This window comes from Truncatella angustata (genome assembly GCF_020726525.1).
Source record: "Truncatella angustata strain MPI-SDFR-AT-0073 chromosome Unknown BKA67scaffold_10, whole genome shotgun sequence".
In the NCBI taxonomy this organism is placed as follows: Eukaryota; Fungi; Ascomycota; class Sordariomycetes; order Amphisphaeriales; family Sporocadaceae; genus Truncatella; species Truncatella angustata.
Window position 1 is genome coordinate 1 of NW_025763390.1, and position 19985 is coordinate 19985.

The window sequence follows — 19985 nt, forward strand, 5'->3', positions numbered from 1 at the left end:
AGTGCTATTACTCTGGTTTAGATGACGGAGCATACAGAGAGTATCAGGCCAAAGATGCTTCACGCTGTCCCCTAACCAAGCTCCACTCATGCTCCGCACCCTGACACTGCACACCAAACTCGAAGCATGCCATGCATATACAAAAATCGCCACCATCGCAGATTGCGCAGCTATAGTGGTCGCAATCATTTTGAATGTCCATTGTGCAGACATCACACCAAGCATATGTGTCATCCGGCATTGCCGCCTCAGAGTGCACGCTTTCAGCACCTGCATCGTCCACCCTAGAAGCCAAACCGATATTGTGGTTGACAAGATCCACCTTGAGAGAATTTCCGCTTTTCCGGGTCCACCATAGTATGGTTCTTCCAAAAACATCGGCCGACCCTAAGGACATAACGTCGATAGACAGCAAGGTATTTGCCACCTGCTTGTGTCCATGTCGTGAAGCAACAAATAATGGTGTAGCATTGTACCGGTCCTTGGTATAAACGTCAGTGGGGCTTTTTGACAGTAAGATCTGCAGAACGTTAAGGTGACCACGCATCGAAGCAATAAAAAGTGCAGTACGACCGTTGTTATCTTGCTGTGACATATTCAGACACGGGTTTCCGCATAATGCCGTTACTACTTCTGCATGCCCCTTTTTGGCAGCAGAATGAAGCGGTGTCCATCCCTGGGTATTTACACGACTAGGATTGGAACCCGTCTCGAGAAGCAGCTTGACTATGTCTATATGTCCGTTCGAAGATGCATTATGAAGTGCTGTGTCGCCATCCTTATCTTGAACTATAACGTCGGCTTCCTTGTCGAGAAGCAGCTTGACTACATTAGTATGTCCGTTCAAAGATGCACTATGAAGTGACGTCCAGCCATCCTTGCTTGCAGCGGAGACATCGGCTTCCTTGTCGAGAAGCAGCTTGACTATGTCTATATGTCCGTTCGAAGATGCATTATGAAGTGCTGTGTCGCCATCCTCATCTTGAACTGTAACGTCGGCTTCCTTGTCGAGAAGCAGCTTGACTATGTCTGTATGTCCGTTCGAAGATGCACTATGAAGTGACGTCCAGCCATCCTTGCTTGCAGCGGAGACATCGGCTTCCTTGTCGAGAAGCAGCTTGACTATGTCTGTATGTCCATTTAAAGATGCATTATGAAGTGACGTCCAGCCATCCTTGCTTACAGTGGAGACATCGGCTTCCTTGTCGAGAAGCAGCTTGACTATGTCTGTATGTCCACTTAAAGATGCATTATGAAGTGACGTACAGCCATCCTTGCTTACAGCGGAGACATCGGCTTCCTTGTCGAGAAGCAGCTTGACTATGTCTGTATGTCCGTTCAAAGATGCATTATGAAGTGCTGTAATTCCGTCTTTACTTATAGCGGAGACATCAGCTTCCTTGTCGAGAAGCAGCTTGACTATGTCTGTATGTCCATTTAAAGATGCATTATGAAGTGACGTCCAGCCATCCTTGCTTACAGCGGAGACATCGGCTTCCTTGTCGAGAAGCAGCTTGACTATGTCTGTATGTCCGTTCAAAGATGCATTATGAAGTGCTGTAATTCCGTCTTTATATATAGTGGAGACATCAGCTTCCTTGTCGAGAAGCAGCTTGACTATGTCTGTATGTCCGTTCGAAGATGCACTATGAAGTGACGTCCAGCCATCCTTGCTTGCAGCGGAGACATCAGCTTCCTTGTCGAGAAGCAGCTTGACTATGTCTGTATGTCCGTTCGAAGATGCACTATGAAGTGACGTCCAGCCATCCTTGCTTGCAGCGGAGACATCGGCTTCCTTGTCGAGAAGCAGCTTGACTATGTCTGTATGTCCGTTCGAAGATGCATTATAAAGTAACGTCCAGCCATCCTTGCTTACAGCGGAGACATCGGCTTCCTTGTTAAGAAGCAGCTTGACTATATCTGTATGTCCATTTAAAGATGCATTACGAAGTGACGTACAGCCATCCTTGCTTGTAGCGGAGACATCGGCTTCCTTGTCGAGAAGCAGCTTGACTATTTCTGTATGTCCGTTCGAAGATGCATTATGAAGTGCTGTGTCGCCATCCTCATCTTGAACTGTAACGTCGGCTTCCTTGTCGAGAAGCAGCTTGACTACATTAGTATGTCCATTTAAAGATGCATTATGAAGTGACGTCCAGCCATCCTTGCTTGCAGCGGAGACATCGGCTTCCTTGTCGAGAAGCAGCTTGACTATGTCTATATGTCCGTTCGAAGATGCATTATGAAGTGCTGTGTCGCCATCCTCATCTTGAACTATAACGTCGGCTTCCTTGTCGAGAAGCAGCTTGACTATGTCTGTATGTCCGTTCGAAGATGCATTATGAAGTGACGTCCAGCCACCCTTGCTTACAGCGGAGACATCGGCTTCCTTGTCGAGAAGCAGCTTGACTATGTCTGTATGTCCGTTCGAAGATGCATTATGAAGTGACGTCCAGCCATCCTTGCTTGTAGCGGAGACATCAGCTTCCTTGTCGAGAAGCAGCTTGACTATGTCTGTATGTCCGTTCAAAGATGCACTATGAAGTGACGTCCAGCCATCCTTGCTTGCAGCGGAGACATCGGCTTCCTTGTCGAGAAGCAGCTTGACTATGTCTGTATGTCCGTTCGAAGATGCACTATGAAGTGACGTCCAGCCATCCTTGCTTGCAGCGGAGACATCGGCTTCCTTGTCGAGAAGCAGCTTGACTATGTCTGTATGTCCGTTCGAAGATGCACTATGAAGTGACGTCCAGCCATCCTTGCTTGCAGCGGAGACATCGGCTTCCTTGTCGAGAAGCAGCTTGACCACCTCTATATGACCCTTCGTAGAAGCTATGTTTACTGGACTGTTTCCATTGGCATCTACCATAGTCGTCGGTACTCCCGCTTCAAGTAGGACTTTTAGAATAACCAGATTCCCACTCTCACAGGTGGCTCTCAGTGCAAACCCCTCGCTGGTCTGATCCCGCTTCTGGTCTATTGCTTGCAAGAGATGCTTGACTGTTGCTGTAAACCCAAGTAATGCCGCATAATAAAGGGGATGGTTCCTTTCACTTCCACTTTCCCGTGGCGGTACACGGCCCAAGCCAATTGAATCGAGCCATGTTCTCCACGAAACCCAATTTGCTTTATTCACATTAAAGAAGACATTGATGAGATCCGTCATTCTTCTGTCAATTGGTTGCTTTGCAGCAGCATGTCTATACCATGACTCCGCAGCATAACCGAGTAGAGCGTGCTGTGATATACCTAGCTCCGCCTGTATAGGTTGTTGCCAAACGGTTGAGAAGTTTATGTATTGAAGACAGATTTTACCAATCGCCACGCTGTGTTCATTCTCATTCTGTTGACTCGGGACTCCAAGAGCAGACACAGGCGCACTGGGAAGTGGCAGATGTGAAACCAGATACTGCTTGACTGTAAAATGAGTTAAGTGCACAGTGTGCACGTCGAACGATTTCGAAGGATTGCTTCGCACTTCAAGCAGTGATCCGCAATCTTTTATAATCTGTTTATCAATATCTCCTTCATTGAGAACTTCTTGTATATCATCAACTGGAAGATCTTCACAATCGTCAGTGATAGCTTGAGCTTCCACGATCTCGCCAATCGTCAGTGGCCGAAATGCGAAAGCGACCCAACGTAGAATAGTGATGGCACGGTTCAACTGGACACTCGGCAATGACATGATCTTCCTCCAGTTCGGGTCGTAGACCTGATCGAGCTGAGCCGGTGCTGTGTCGATAGCTTTTCGTAATTGACCCTCAGTCATCAAACTGTCCAGAGAGTTCTCCTGCATCCTTAACCAAAGGAACTGACCCTCACAACGATCCGCTAACCTCACGGCCAGCTGTTGCTTTGTGGCATCCTTTTTCTTTGACAGGTTCCTTTCGACGATACTTCTAGAATACTTCTCGATGTCAGACCGAACATCGTCAATCGAAATACCGTACTCATACACTTCCTCGTTTTCTAGACCGAGCCCTCGCTGAATTTCAGGCTCATTGCGGCTAGCAATCAGGATGCGTGTGTTTGTGTTCGCAACAGCTTGTTTCAAACTGCCAAGAAACTCCACCACCGAGTTCCTTTTGTGTCGCATTTTGTCTTCCCAACAGCACTCGTCCAGTCCGTCGAGTATAAATGTACAACCGGGGATTGAATGGACAATGCTTTGAAACAGGTCGACAAGCTTTGCCCGCGTAGCTCCCGAAATACAGTCGGCTTCTCGCGCATCGTAAGCAAGGTCTAACGCTTGAGAGTGTGCCACTGTCTGCCATGTCCACGACCTAATCGCAACATAGGGGTCTTCGCGTTCGGAGTCGGTTGAGAAAAAGAAGTATGCAATAGGTGCTTGAATGTTAGAAAAGAGGTGGCTTATAATTCTGGTACATAAGACGGTCTTCCCAAACCCAGCAGGCCCATGAACCCACATGATCTTGGCCGTATTTCGAGGAAAGCTGTCTGAACACCAACTGCGAAAAACCTCGCGTTCTAGTATCCAGTTGCAGGTACCTTCAAGATGTTCAGGAGCAAACCGATCGTACACCTCATTTGGAACATAGTCGTGAAGCAGCCAAGAACTCACTTGTTTTCGGGCGTCGGCTGCACTTGTCAGTGGTAGCTCTTCAAGCGACTTGCAAAAACTAACCTTCTCTTTCCTTGATTTTTTTAGCTCGAATCTTCTGAAACTCTGACATCCAGAATTCATGAGGCTCGGAAGTGTCTGATTACACATTAGATCAGCTGACGCAGTAAGCGGTCGTAATAAATATTTACTTTTCATGTAGTCCACATCATCCCGAGCTGTGATTTCTCCTCGTCCCACGCGGGGACCCTCTGCCCAATCGGAGATCAGCAAAGAAGATAACACTCGTACCAACTTGGTGAGCAATTCAAGTTGGGCCGCGTGGTCAATTTGCTCCCGAAAACGAATACTCTTCGAGTCGGACTGTGTAATACGACTAGAGGGTCCTTGGGCCTTGAACGATTTCTGGTTTTCGAGGTTAGAATTGAGGAGGTTTGATCTAGTATTTCTAGACACCTCTTCGATGGATGTTAGCAGGCTTCCGACCGAAGAATATAGGTTCAGGTCATCCTTGGTCTTGTTCTGACCGACCGATTGTAGGAGCGCCGTACGACATTTTTGGAGCTTGTTGACTTCTGAATTGACCGAATTATACAGCGAATGGTCTGCCACATCCTGAAACTTTTCCAATGCTGTCAAGGATGTATCGAAGAGGTCGATGAGTCGTCTCGTTGTCTTATTCAGTGGTCCTCTTTTTATTTCCGGGAGATTATTCATGCGAGTTTCCGTAAAGGGGGAGTCCTCATCGACTCGCACTAACCAAGGAAGCTCGTAGCTTCGGCTGGCATGGTTCGAATTGCTCTTTCCACCTGCTTCATGTACCGGTGCCGTTCTCTCCTTGTTGAGCTGTTTGCTACACCTTTTACGAAGACGTTCGAACGCTATTTGTGCCCCTTCACCATAGTTGGGCGCCATTGAAACGCCACATAGGCCCAGTAAAGAGTAGGCTTGGTCCTCTTCGTACGTGCTCTCACGGTCATTAGCCCACAAGATGCACTTTTCGACGCTGAACGGAGACAAGTCCACGCCCCGAAGAGTAGAGAGTGGAATTCTTGTGATGGCATGTAACTCTTGTTCCAGGGATTCCTTATTGCCAAGGAGCTGATGATTACAGGAATAGAACTCCATCACCCGCGGGGAAAGCAGCTCTTGAAGCGTCCAGCTCCGAGTGAACCACCGGCTTTGTCGAAAACACTTTTTCCAGGTTGATTCTTGGGATGTTTCATCGGTTCTCTCCCTAACAACATCGGCCATGTACACGAAACACACTTTCGCGTTCTGGTACCAGCGATACATCGAATTGATAGCGCTCTGAAATTCCTGCACATCGGCTTTGTTGATACAGCACGTATCGATCCAGAAAAACTTCAGATTGTGACTGGCGGCTTGCTTGGCACAGAATTTGATTTTTTCGTATCCCTTCTTGTTCTTTGCTTTATCTTGGCTCAGGTCCTCGAATTTCACCTCATCCTCGGCTGCACCCCAAGTATGAGAGAGAATAGCATACTGAGGGGTTTGCTTGTCGAATTTGGTGAGGCTGAGTTTGTCATCCTGAAGGCTTAGAAGGCGCATCGTGGGGAACAAGCACCGAGCGAAGTGCTTCAAATCAAGTCCAACTGATCAGTGTCGCCGATCAGCGTCCAGCGGAGTGAAAGATAAAATGATCTGAGAAGTCAGATACAGCATTGTTCATTGTGAGTAGCTCGGATGAGGGCCTCTGCGTAAGTCAGAAGCCGCAACCGTTCGTGAGCAAGTGATGCAAGTCGGCAGTTCATCGATAATTGGTGACCCCGCATCTCGTGATCACGAGACCTATCACAGAAAGGTGTATGCACAGGGGATAGCTCAGCCTCATCAATGTGTAATTTCCCACTTCCGCAAGCCAATCATTCAATGCAATCCCTCGTGAGTGTGCCTTTTCAGATGACCCTAGATTAAGACAACCCTGCAGACAGCCTGATAGATAATTTGTGTCGTTCGTCTCTGAGACGAGTGAGGGGCATACATGAAGTCCTTTGTATGTACGAGGTTACCGTGCTTGGGCGCATGCCTCAGCCACGCGAAAGGAGACCTGCAATCAGCTCACGTACAGCCTCATTGCGCCGAGCCTAACTAAGAGAGAAGCTATGCTCCGTTTCATTAGCCAAACCAGGCAAAGTAACGACAACTCAGGCGTGATTTTGCAACATGCAACAGGCGAAAGACGAGGCTGTGTTCGGGTGTACATAAGCCACGTCAAACAAATAAGGACTGCCATGCGGATGTCTCAAGATTGCTGGGTGATTTGCAGATGCCCCTTTGTCGGGCTGAACACGTTCGAGTCGCGTGAATGACGTGTCTCTGTCTTAGCTCGCTTAACCGTTTACTGTCTGCCGACACCTGGTTGGGCGGCTTCATTCAAGTTAAACTAACGTCGATTCGTTACCTTTTAAGGGAGATGGGTAAACGCAAGTGGCTTCAGAAACGCCGATCAATGCTAACCGCTAATCAAGCCCGGCAGCGTCTTAGGGGGCTCGGCGATACAGAAGATGGACGGCGATTTGGTGGCGCCGAATACGTTGAAGCGACGAGTGCAAAGTTGAACGAGGAACTGGGATCCAGCCCGTAGGTACTTTCACGCGACCGTGCGATCAAGCCCGCCTCGGTGACAAATAAAAACATAAAACAGCCTAAGACCTAAAGAACGAAAAAGGCTTTAAGGCCTAAAGAGCAAGCCGGCGCTACCATTTTATAGTACGAGTTCGAGGCCAGAAACAGTGTCTATTAACTTGGTGTTAGGGAACAGAAAAAGGGATATCGACATAACGAAAATAACAATCGGTTAGCTAGCGCCCTTAGTAAGGTAGTGGGGCTGTCGACGCTAAGCTAGGGAGAGGGGTGGGACTTCACTCGTGTGACGAGTAACCTATAGAGTAGAGTGTACTTATGAGAGACATATAGCCCTTAGTGTCGAGACCGCTTAAAATAGCGGTATGTCACGCCGGATTAAGCGACCATAACACCGTATTCTCGGTTTAACGCGTAATATTATAACAGTTTTTATAGTTAATATTAAACACTATTATAATAAAAGTCTAGTATAATACTATAACGACCTGGCCAAGGTGTGAGCCTAGCGCTCGAGCAGTGTATTAAAGTAGTGAGTGTTAGCTGTACTATTATAACAAGAGGGCTAAGTGGGTCGTACAACCTCCGTCGGAGTTGTTCACAGCCTGATCACTATAAGGTCTAAGGAATGGAACACAGACAGTTTCTTCGGGCATGTTTTTCAATGTTTTTCCACAGCTAGTTGTTGGTTTTTGCAGCAGTGCATTCGGAAGACAACGAGAATGGCTCATTGTCGCCAATTAATACTATTTTGGTTGTCGAACTCATCCTTTCCACTCATTACTTATTGATCAGTCCACGAGCGAGCTCGTCGTGAGGCTTATAACCAAGGGACAAGACAGTGGTCCTGGTTCACCATCTATAGCCATCCATATTGCCATATACATTCACATTGAAAACCAAAATCAAGTGGACTTTTAGCCTTCGTAAAATGGTTCATGTCAATATCTTCGTCTTAACCCCATTGAACTAGTACTTGCTTACGACCTTGTTTCCCTTTCTTCTTGCCTTTGCCCTCATCGACTTGTTCCTCATTCGTAATAGCACCGGCATCTTGTGCTATACCAGCAGATGCATCGCCACCCCAGCTGAAGCCTGTAGTCCGGGTAGGTGTGTCCCGTCTTACGGGACGACCACCGCCATAACCGAAGATGGTTGTTGTCGGCTTTGGAGCCATAGGAAGCGCAGGGAAATTATCGTCACGTCCAGCTGGTTTGCCATTCCTTTTGGGGGTAGGTTGCCTCGAGCTAACTGGGTTCCAAGACGATCCAGATGCAGCAGGCCGTGAGCCAGTTGACGTACCGTGACTTGTCGGCAGAGCCGGGAATGAAGCGGCTGGCGGTGGAGTTCGGGTTGATCCACTTGCTGCCGACCAAGTTGGAGACTGCGCCGATGATCGTTGCGACTGCTGTGTGGAGTTCTTCAATTTCAATACTCTTGTCGTATGTCGCTGTGACGGTGCAGCAATTACGGCAATCGGAGAGTTTGCCGCTGCTGCCCAGCCACTGTTCGAAGTCGTTGCACCATGCATCCCCGACAGTCCGGGCAGTGTTGGGTAATCTTCGTTGATGGCTCGCCAGTCATTCCATGCCTTGAGTACTTGTTCAGCTTTAGCCTTGTCCTCGAACAAATCAGCAACCTCGCGGACTAATGTTCCAAGCGCTGTCGTGGAAGTCTCGGCAAACAGCGAGAAGAACGCATCAATCAGGGCGGGAGCCGACGTTTTGTTCTTTTGGTAAGACGAAATGTGCCCCCGGAAGGTTGCGATTTTCGTAGTATCATTCTGAAGGAGGTTTGCAGCACGTTCGATGACGGCAGCGTGGCGCATAAGTCGCGCCCGTTCCTCGGGTGTCAAGTTGGGGTCGACCAAGCTGAGACCTTCCAGCTCCGTGACGGGTGCCGTGTTGCTGGTACTTCCGGATACAATGGGTACGTTTGAACGTCGAGATGATTCATTGACTGGAGTAGATAACGGCGCTGCCGGATTGGACGACAGCTGTCCGCCAAACGTACGATTGGAGACGGACTGCGATGAATGTATAGCCATTTGTCGTTGGAAAGCTAATTGATCACGTCGCAGGGGCTGTGCAGAACTGGCTGGTATTGGCTCAGCGTTTGGGTCACGCCCACGTCCTCGGCCGTCTCTTTCCCTGTCACCATGTGCGCGAGAGCCTCCTCGCCCACCACCACCGCGTCTGTCCTGTTGGTACGGTTGTCGAAAGTCAAAACCAGCCATATCAACCAGCCTCGCATCTCTCCTAACGTCCTTGGAAAGCGAGCTTCCGTGTTCACTCAGCTGATGAGCCTTCAAATCCATTTCAGATGCGAAGACGACAAATTTCTTTTCCTGGCACTCTCGGTCCAAACATGGGTGATGATCTCTCCTGAAATGCTGCTCAAGCGCGTTGTAGTCAACATAGTAATGGGGCTGCCTCGGATCCTCACGATCACAAAGGAAGCACCTCTCATGCTTATTGCGACAATGCTCATACAATTTGTCTCCATCGTAGAAACGCTGACCGCAAAAAGCACACAGAGGGTGTCCCTTGAAGCCGGTCTGGTCAATAGCACCGGGGCGATCATCGCCGTGGCGCATATGAATTTCAAGCTCCTTGTCGGAGAAAAGTTCGTGCTCGTGGGTAAACACTTTCTTGTTGCGAGTACACAAATCGCACATCTTCTTGTGATGCGCACTTCGAACATGGCGGTGGAGATCTGGCCAACCAAGGCCGGCGAAATCGCACTCTGTATCAGGACAATTATACCGTAGCAACAGAACTGTGTCGCCCACGATATCTTCCTTGTTGTATCGAATACCTATGTTCTCGTCGGTTGTCGTGATATCAGGTGCTCCCTCGGAGTAATCTTCGAAGCGTTTCGTGGCATCGTCAGTGAAAATGACGTAGTTTGCGGGGGTTCGGCAGTGGGCGCACTCCTTATTCTTGTACAGTGCTCTCATGCGCAGAGCACAGATGTGGCATGTCCTGTGGTTGCAAGGCGCGACAGACTGGTGAACGACGGGACTGGCACATATGAAGCAGACTTCGGCTTCTACATCATCATCACCGGCAGCACCGGTAACGTTGGACGTGGTAGGGGTATTAGTGGCCTGCTTGATTATCGCGATGCCGGAGTTGCTCGGCTCTGACGATGTATCGACTGGTGGAGGAGCAGATGCCGCAGATGCCACAGATGCTCCTGCTACTCCTCCTCCTCCACGGCCACGACCTCCGCGTGGTGCTCTGCCTCCTCTTGAGTTGGATTGTCCGCCACGACCTCTGCCCCTACCCCTTCCCCGGCCGTGCGTATCGACTCGTCCATGACCTACACCTCCACCTAATGGCGCACTGGGGGTACTGTCTTCAGACGCCATCGTATGCTGGTGGTTGTTGAAGTTGGATGCGCGAGAGGAAAAGAGGGAGGGGAGAAAGGGGCAAAAATACCCGATTCGAATTCGAGAAGACGCGGGACTTGGGAAATTGCTCCTCGCCTATGGTGCAGAGCTGCCCTGCTGAGATACTCTGGCTGCGATGGGCCAACGTATGTTGCAAGCCCTCTCTGTGAAGTTGGTAGCGTTGGCGCCGCCAGTAGGAAGGTAGGTATTCGGCTTCGAAATGCACGGTCAAAGTGAATAGTCCGTGGGAGATTTGCTGGGTTGGTCTGTCGCGAGGTGGAAATCGTGGACGAAATCGTTGACGGATAATGGTGGGGCAAAGTCTAAGGTTAGTCAGCTCCTGGAAATCGACGTTCGGTGTGAGAGCAGTACAAGACCCCGCCAATCTCAGGCTCGGTATGACTCCTGGCTGGATGTGGCTGGTTTGGTTGTGGCGTGGATGACAAATTGGTTTACGGAAACGCCAACGAGTTCCGGCCATTTGACTGTGACTGTAACTGTCCTGTTCAAGGGACATCGAAGACCATCTGGCTACACCTGTCGGCGTACCCCGTCGGTGCATGAAATATTCGTGGTCGGCTCAAATGTATGAATATCTGCTCGAGAAGTTTTACATAAAAACGCATTTGGCGCAGAATTGGTGTGGCTCCTCTATGAAGGCCTCGCTCGATAAATCAGTGTCTTTTTGAGACTCGCCTTCAATGCCTTGAAGCACTTTGGGACTGTGCTACGAGTGACAGTCATAGGTATAAGTTCCATCTGTTCAAGGCCAGCTATCTGATAATTGATGGTTGCATCATCCTTCTACATCTGCTTCGATCACTTCTCGGCTTGTCAAGATAATAGTTCTTTCCTTCCCTCTGCCTTTGCCTCGGCTTGCCGGAATATACCATGCTACATGTTTCGATTATCTCCTCACATGCAGTTGTCTCGCTGCCAGACCTCCCCTAGCCACTGCTCGTTGGGACAAGGCCACTTACAAATACAGCGCTCGCAGACATGCCATTTCTGTGACATGCAGTACATACAATGGCACACAAGCTCAACCGTTATCCACCGAGAGCAATCACCCATGGTTGCCAAGCCACTCACCATTTCGTTGTTTCCCAGCACGTCGGATATATATTTGATTCAGCTGACCACTGATATAAACCTCTTCCGGAATTGGACCATACATTAAGCTGAAAACGAACAAGTGCCGCACACTGACCCCAGTTTTTAGCCGCGTCGTCGGGAACTACCGCCATTGGCTGGCCATGCTAAAATCCCTATTGGATCCCTGGGCCGTCAATGAGCCCGCTGTTTCGCTTGCATGGTTCGGTTCGTCCATTCGGCCCTCTCCACAATCGCGAAGCAGTGTCAACCCCATTGAGATCGTGAATGGGATCCCAGCCACACTGGATTGTTGTCTACGGAATACGCTTGGCTTAGTTGCTTGGGAATACAGCAACAAGTGTGTGGTTGCCGGTTGTTGGCATTCAGTACGTGCCTGACAGACGAGGGCAGTGTTCCTTGCCATTACATTCTCCAAACCGAAAGCCGTCACGACCCGCGTCTAGCTACTACCCTGCTATACCATCCCACCTACCTCCCTCCGAACAGCACACCGATTCTGTCTACCAGCATCACTCAGATAAAGGTTCGCGCCGATGCTATACGGCCAAAGAGAATCTGAAATCCTTCACCACATCTCGAAAGTCTTCAACAATCCTTCCAACCGACTTCGCATACCTAGATCCATCCCCACCGGCATCATCAATGGATGTTCATTTAAACGTATAAAATACACGAAACGATATCTCCTCTGCAGTCAAGGCCGACCGAATTACATACATGGTTAGCGAGCTGTAGCCTGCGCTGACGTGCTACCTGCATACTCTGAAGAGACCTGCTACGTGTCGAAGCCCACCACGAGTCTTAAACTTGCACCTGCACAGCTGGAGGCGCGACTGCTTGATTTCAGTCGTGGAGTGGCGCTGAAAGAAGGGCGCCAGAGACCAACAAGTTTCTTGTAGTTACCAGCGCTTCGCCGATCGCCGATCGCGAATACCTTCTCGGTTAACAACGCATTCTGTCAACCACCCGTCAGTCTCACTCTGGTGACTGGCACGAGTACAAACATGTCGACGCCTCGTACGTATATTCTGCCGTTGCTACGGCTTCTGAGCGACTTGTGCGGGCAGTGCAAAGCTACCGGCGGGTCTGTTAAATGTTGGTGAGATACTAATTCTACAACAGTAACGTCTGAGGAGGAGCAGGAATATACAAGAATCATCGATGGTATTCTTGCGACAGCCAATCTCGAGACTATATCTCGCAAGAAAATTCGGCAAGGACTAGAAAAAGCTCTCGGTGGCAAAGACCTTAGAGATCAAAAGGTGAGTTGACGTCAATTCTTCCTGCCCTCACGAAATGACCAAATATTGAACTGAATGTATCTAATACACTGAGATGTCAGACTGCCATCAAAGTCCTGATTGAGCAACGTTTCGATGCCATCTCTACTGAACCAGCCGAGGCCGAGGTGGATGCGACCGACCTTCCGCAGGCCACAAGTGGCTCGCCTGATCCGCAGCCAAAGAGACACGCAAATGGCTATGACGAGGATGATGTAGATGCCAAGAATGAAGTAGACGGTGATGAAATACGGGTCTCGACTCAGCCGCCCAAGAAGAAGCAGAGGAAGAGTGAGGATACCGAGGACGCCGATGCCAAACTGGCCGCTATGCTGCAAGCGCAGGAGAATCGTCTTGGTCGCTCAACGAGGGGTGGAGGTACCAAAACAAAAACAGCCAAGAAGAAGGCTACGCCTCGAAAGAAGAGCTCCAACAAGGTCCGCCCTGAAGACGACAGCGACCTGTCTGCAAGTGATGGGTCGGGCCCTAAAAAGCGCAAGGCGGGAGGCGGCTTCCAGAAACCTTTCAACTTGAGTGAACCTCTGGCTGAAGTGTGCGGTGTGGCTACAGTGAGTCATACCATTCTTGTGAAGGCATTACTCTTTTCTGACCATGTAACAGCTATCACGTCCTCAGGTCGTCAAGAAGTTGTGGGAGCATATCAAGGAAAACAACCTACAGGACCCGAAGGATAAGCGTCAGATTCTGTGTGATGAGAAGATGCAAGCTGTATTCAAGCAGGCCAAGGTTGACATGTTCCAGATGAACCGAATAGTTGGTGATCATCTATATCCGGTTGAAGAACCACAGTAAATGAATCCGTCGACAATTTATTTTGAACTAGGAGTACCCTAACGCGGTCATTTGGTGGTTACCAAAGGCAGTCGATCATAGCATTTGGAACATTGGAGCTTCAGGCATTGGGTCTAAGATTTTTTATAGTTCCTGGCGTTGTGTTGATGGTTGGCGTACAGGTTGGCGGAAACAGATAAAGGCCGGCTGTAGTGTGTATTCCCAGACAGCCCCCGTATTTCATGAATCCATCTCTTGCACATGTTCCTCTTTGTTGTTTTATGCCACCGAGAGTCGCCCATGGCCTCACGCTTCCCAGCTGGCAGAAATATCGCGCAGTTGGGTCATCGCAGTTTGTCACAAAAATCACCCAATCCCGCTCAAAATGGAAACACTACTTCTTCTGGTAAAGCCAACAGATACGCGGGCTGTCGTCAATTTACATAAACCCCCACCCCGGTCACTGATCTGCGACATTGCAAGGATATTACCTACTGTGAATGCTTGACCGAGAAAGGAACCCAAATCAACTTACGAAGTGTTCAGCTGACAGGTAGGGCTGGTATGCTTTCAGTGCTTGGCTTCCTCGCTCATATGCATGCATGGTATATGACGACTGACCTTCAACAGCATTCTGTCTTCATGGCGAGCCTGTTCTTGAGTCCAGAGACACGGCGAAAAAAAGGATCCGCAAGAGGATAAAGCAATCATGATGACGACTTCGTGTGAAACATTACTCTTAGCAATAGCCGCAAACATAGCTAAGTCTCACTTAAATCTTACAAAACCCGCCACATTGATTGAGCTGTGTTAATTACAGCCTATGGTGCAACGGGGCAATCTCAGAAGTCGCACAGAGCAGAGCATATCCAGACCTGAATTTGTTCCCTTGGGCGGTATCCTGAGACATATCAAAGGTGAAGATGAACCTTGATACCTACATAGATCGGTGATTGACTGACATAGGAAGCTAAATTAGCCCAGGCTGCCAGGCTATGGAAGCATGCTAACGCACGGGCCATTTCCTGAGGCTGTGCCACTGCTCAGGACGACGCAAAGTCGGGGCCAAAGACGAGCCAGTGTCTTAATCGAATATGCAAGAGCACGAGCAATACTCTATGACAAAGTTTTAGGACGCGAGATTGTTCAACTTGCAGATGAAAAGGTGTTTAACCCGAAGCCGGGAGATTGACACGAGCACATGGGTGAGTTTTCGGTTGGGTGGCGTCATGCCTAGGTATGCGGCGTAAAGACGCAATGCACGCAGGCACCATTTTATCCAAAAAGCAAGTGGCTACGTAGAGCCGATGCAGCCGAGAAGCCCAACTTGAAGCCTGCCCGCGCCCCTTGTCGGGCTTCTTGAAAGTCCTGTCAGCGCTCATTCAGGAGGTCAGCGCCCAGCGTCCGGGGTTGGTCTCACCATCAGCAGAAGATCCTGCCCCAATCTAAAGAGGTCTTGTGGGAGGTTTCTACCACGTTCTTTGCTGGCCATTTACATCTCTGGCCCATCCATCTCATCTCAGTATTGATTTCATCCAGATTATAATCACTCTGGCCGTATTTCGATAGTCGGCGAGCGCTTTGCTTGATCGCCCATTCAATCGACCGCGACGTTTCAGCGCTCCAGGCATTTAGTAACAACGACAGGTATCCGCCGACTAGTCGACGGAACTCGTGGAGTAACATTTTCGGGGTTCTGTTTTGTGCGTCCAAGTGCGGGCAATCTCATCCCCGGTCTTGCTCTCCACACCGTACGATACGATACGGAGCTCAAGTCGTGTTCGCCCTAATCTTTCCCTGACCGACCTGACTATACTCGACTGTCGAGCAGTCGCCTACCGTGTCTCGCGGCTCAACCAGGTCCGCCCAGAGTTGCCGCCTTGCATCCCTCATCGCATCGTTCGACGAAGGGATTGTTGTCGTTCCTCTCGTCCGTTCTACCATCTTGACTTGTATCAATCGGGCACATTCCATCGGGGCAGTCGCCAAGCCATCTCGAAGTTATCATCGCCAGCCTAGTCATTACTCCTCAATGTGAACTCTACGCGATATCCCTCTCTGAACTTGAACTACTGCCAGGACTTTGCATCAACAAAATGCTGCGACGGCCTCCAGCCGAAGGAAGGCTTGCCGCTGACCCGCGGATGACGAAGGTCTTCCTCGTCCTGGCCGTTATTCTCTTGTCTTGGTTTCCGCTTGCAGATGCTCAGCAGCAGCAGCACTCGATAGGACATCAAGAATTACCAATCGCCCAGGCCCTACGCAACAGCGGTCAGCACGCCGAGCATCGAAATCAACATTACGACCACGACCAGGAAGAACGGGAACAGGAATCGACCAGCAATCGTGCCGAGTCGAGATCGCCATTCGAGGGACACGAATCGTCTCGCAAGCTCGCATCAACCGTTTCAAAGGCATCCCATCTCCCAAAGGCAGGATTGCCTAAGCCCGATAGTGGGCACCAAGCCGTAACAACGGCCTACACAAACAAACATGCCACTAGGCAGTCGCGATCACTTGGTCGCAATTACCCCGATCCTCACGATGCGAGCGCCCTCGCGACTGTGGCTCCGGAATATCCCGTTCGAGCCGCCAAATCTCCACGACACCCATCCAGCATCCTCTCAGGCGCTGGGTTGTCCTCGCCGCAGTCTGCGCGGAGTCTGGAGAGATGGGAAGTGGAAGACTATGTTCTTCTGGCGACCGTCGATGGACATCTCAGGGCCGTCAGTAAAGAATCTGGCGAAGAACGTTGGCACCTCGTAGTTGAGGAGCCAGCCGTTGAGACTATCCACCATCGACCAAACACAACATTCCTCGACGAAGATAGCCGACTTCCTCACGATGACTATGTTTGGGCCATCGAGCCTTCACACACCGGCCCGGTGTATGTTTGGATGTCCTCTGCGCATGGCTCTGGTCTGATGAGTGCCGGCTTCACCATGAAGCAACTCGTCGATGAGTACAGTCCCTACGCAGTTCATGACCCTCCAGTCGTATACACTGGCGACAAAAAGACTACTATGTACATACTCAATGCTGCCAAGGGCCAAGTTTTGCGGTGGTATGGGCAAGGCGAAGGGCAGGTCGCTCCTGTGGCGACATGCTTCCAGCCAACCGGTTTTGTTGATGCGGACATGGAAGAATGCGCCGGGACAATTGCTCTCAGTCGTACCGAGTATACTGTCAACATCCACCATCAGGACGACGGCAGATTGGTTGCCACTCTGCGTTATCGCGAATGGGGCCCCAACGCATTTGACAACGACCTGCACAGGCAATATAGCAGTACACGCGACAATCGCTATTTGACAAGCCGCCATGACGGTCGACTATATGCACTCGACGACAGCGCCGATTTGCAATCAATATCTGTTGCATTCCCAGCACCGGTGGCGCGAGTCTTTGATATAGCCCGGCCACAAGATGTCCCTCGTGGCGGCAACCCTGAGCTTGTACTTCTGCCGCAGCCTGCACCTCCCATTACGGAGCGCGAGTCAGCCAGGGCTCGAACTTCTAGTATCTATCTTAACAAGACTGAAACTGGTAGCTGGTATGCTCTGTCTGGCACTCTCTATCCACTTGTTGTTGACGCTCCACGCGCAACGGTTAATTTGAGAGACGAGGATGATCTCGACAAGTACAGCAACGAGATCCGCGATGACAGTCTAGTAGGGACTCACTCCCTAGGAAGCTTCACGGGCGATGAATTCGTCCAAGGTGCACCGCAATGGCCTAGCCTTCCAGCACTTCCTGGGCCTGAATCGAATGCAGCTATGCCCAAAAACACCTCTACCGGTTCACTTCCAAGCGATAAGACCCCAGGCTTGAAGCGCAGTGTCAGCATCAAGTCAATGCCTAGCTACGTCGTTACGAGCGTAAAACAGTTATTCGAAAACCCTATTTTGTACTTGATTGCTCTGTCTATTCTGGCACTGTGGTATAAAACACGCAGTGCTCACGTGACTGTTCACGAGTTGCGCGGTCGGAAGTCACTCGACGCAACCTACCAACCCGTTGAACCCATAAAGATCCACGACCAAACAAGCGCGGTTGACGAGCTTCTCGAACCTCCGTCTCTTCCGAAGGTCCCCGAACCTTCCCAGGAAGACCAGGCAGTGGAGATTGAAGACAACAATAAACAAGAGGCACACAACACGATACCAGCACCAGAAACGTGGAGCAAGGAGCAAGATCAAGAACGGGTGCAGGTACCACAACCTGATCTTCAGCCGACCACCGAATCTCCGGAAAAGAAGAAGGCCCATCGCGGAAGAAGGGGCGGTGTTAAACACAGGAAGAAGAATCGGGATCCTTCCTCGCACCAGGATGCAAAACTAGTTGAAGTAGACCCTGTTGCACAAGTCGATCAGATGGTCGAAGCTCGAGAGCCACAGCTTAACCCCAATATCAAGTCCATCGGCAAAGCTGATGACATCAGCGTAGGTGGCTTCGAAATTAACGGGCTAAAGGTTGACCTGGACGAGCAGCTTGGGATGGGCAGTAATGGTACTGTCGTGTTCCCCGGAACCTTCCATGGTCGTGAGATCGCCGTAAAGCGCATGCTACACGAATTCAACGATCTTGCCACGCGAGAGACGAAGTTACTTTTAGAGAGCGATAATCATCCTAATGGTAAGTGCTTTTCTTCAAGTATTCAGAAATATGATCTAAGACTGATTTCCCATCGCAGTCATTCAATACTACGCCATTCATAGGGATAAGACGTTTCTTTACATCGCTTTGGAGCGTTGTCAGGCTTCCCTTGCTGATATCATTGACAAGCCGCACATGTTTAAAGAGTTGGCGCATGCAGGCGAGCGAGATATTCCCAATGTGCTTCTCCAGATAGCTAATGGGGTGAGTCATCTACATGACTTGAGAATTGTACATCGGGACCTCAAGCCACAGAATATCCTTGTGACCGTGGCAAAAGATGGCAAGCCTAGGCTCGTGGTCTCGGATTTCGGCCTGTGTAAGAAATTGGACGGAGCACAATCGTCTTTCGGCCATACAGCTACCCGACCAGCGGGAACCTCTGGATGGCGAGCGCCAGAGCTTCTGGCCGAAGAAGATGCTCGTGAGAATCCCACCTCCATGGCAAGTACACACAGCGAATCGAGTGTATTGATGGGAGGGGAAAGCGGACCCAACAGACGCGCCACCCGAGCCATTGATATATTCAGTTTGGGCCTCGTCTTCTTCTACGTACTCACCAAAGGAAGTCACCCCTTCGACTGTGGCGACCGCTACATGCGTGAGGTCAACATTCGCAAAGGCCATTTGAACCTGCAGCCTCTCGATGTGCTGGGTGACTTTGCATTCGAAGCAAGGGATTTGATTGGTGCTATGCTCCGCACAGATCCTCGCAGTCGGCCAAGAACTCGAGACGTTATGGCCCACCCCTTCTTCTGGGACTCGAAGAAGCGTCTGTCATTCCTCTGTGACGTTTCCGATCATTTCGAAAAAGAACAGCGGGATCCTCCATCGGATGCGTTGGTCACGCTCGAGTCTTTTGCACCTAGGGTATGCCGAGGCGATTTTCTCAAGGTGTTGCCTAAAGACTTTGTCGAAAGTCTTGGAAAACAACGCAAGTACACTGGTGCGCGTCTCCTTGATCTGCTTCGTGCTCTCAGGAATAAGTGGAATCATCGGGAAGACCTGAGTGAATCACTGAAGAAGTCCGTCGGCACCAGCCACGAGGAATATCTTGGATTCTGGACGCGACGTTTTCCCAACCTGCTGGTCGGCTGCTGTGATGTCATCTGGAACTTGGAGCTGACCGACGCTGTTCGGTTCAAGGAATATTTTGAGCCAATGAAGCCATAGTCGATGGAGTGGGTTATATCTACGTAGTTCTCATACCTGACTGTGACATTATAATTTCTAGCATGGCTCGCTTGACCTTTCGCCTTTTGACCAGGCCTTATGCAATAACATCCGTAGGATAATCACAAGCGACTGAAGCGTGCGCCTGGACGTGTGGGATCTGTCTAAGCGACCTCGAGCTTATTACCCTCACGTATCTGTTACTAGTGGAGTCGTGATCAAAGTAAAGTTTTGAAAGCTTTCCGACTTTCGCGCACTTATCCACATGGCTATGCTTATGATTAGCGGGTCGTGGGGCCTAGAACACAACTCTTGACTGCTCTACCAAGTAAGTTACACACGGATCCGTGTGTACCTGGGTTCAGCTGAGCGCTAAAGCAGC

General features: G+C 50.0%; 7 protein-coding genes across 7 annotated transcripts; 2 read left to right on the forward strand and 5 right to left on the reverse strand.

The window, feature by feature from the left end:
* BKA67DRAFT_582277 (ankyrin repeat-containing domain protein) lies at positions 1–1013 on the reverse strand. The gene has a single exon (XM_046103979.1). It carries the CDS (start codon positions 593–595, stop codon positions 44–46), a length of 552 nt encoding a protein of 183 aa, XP_045952263.1. The 5' UTR covers positions 596–1013; the 3' UTR covers positions 1–43.
* On the reverse strand, positions 662–973 carry BKA67DRAFT_492077 (ankyrin repeat protein; the record flags this gene model as incomplete). The annotated part of the gene is made up of 1 exon (XM_046096995.1): positions 662–973. A coding segment is annotated over one exon (312 nt), but the record flags the coding sequence as incomplete, so codon positions are not given.
* A 2261-nt stretch (positions 1014–3274) lies between the features above and the next one.
* Positions 3275–4708, reverse strand: BKA67DRAFT_526166 (uncharacterized protein; the record flags this gene model as incomplete). Its single annotated transcript, XM_046098732.1, has 1 exon — positions 3275–4708. A coding segment is annotated over one exon (1434 nt), but the record flags the coding sequence as incomplete, so codon positions are not given.
* Positions 4709–5446: 738 nt separating this feature from the next.
* BKA67DRAFT_495474 (heterokaryon incompatibility protein-domain-containing protein) lies at positions 5447–6157 on the reverse strand (the record flags this gene model as incomplete). Its single annotated transcript, XM_046097025.1, has 1 exon — positions 5447–6157. A coding segment is annotated over one exon (711 nt), but the record flags the coding sequence as incomplete, so codon positions are not given.
* A 1787-nt stretch (positions 6158–7944) lies between these two features.
* Positions 7945–11010, reverse strand: BKA67DRAFT_582281 (uncharacterized protein). Its single transcript, XM_046103980.1, has one exon. It carries the CDS (start codon positions 10563–10565, stop codon positions 8148–8150), a length of 2418 nt encoding a protein of 805 aa, XP_045952267.1. The 5' UTR covers positions 10566–11010; the 3' UTR covers positions 7945–8147.
* A 1396-nt stretch (positions 11011–12406) lies between these two features.
* Positions 12407–13915, forward strand: BKA67DRAFT_85168 (SWIB/MDM2 domain protein). Its single transcript, XM_046109487.1, has 4 exons — positions 12407–12719; positions 12825–12964; positions 13045–13551; positions 13604–13915. The coding sequence occupies exons 1-4, from the start codon at positions 12707–12709 to the stop codon at positions 13793–13795; spliced, it is 852 nt and encodes a 283-aa protein (XP_045952268.1). The 5' UTR covers positions 12407–12706; the 3' UTR covers positions 13796–13915.
* Positions 13916–15870: 1955 nt separating this feature from the next.
* On the forward strand, positions 15871–19603 carry BKA67DRAFT_595327 (uncharacterized protein; the record flags this gene model as incomplete). Its single annotated transcript, XM_046105152.1, has 2 exons — positions 15871–18409; positions 18468–19603. 2 exons carry the CDS (start codon positions 15871–15873, stop codon positions 19601–19603), a joined length of 3675 nt encoding a protein of 1224 aa, XP_045952269.1.
* Positions 19604–19985: the final 382 nt, after the last annotated feature.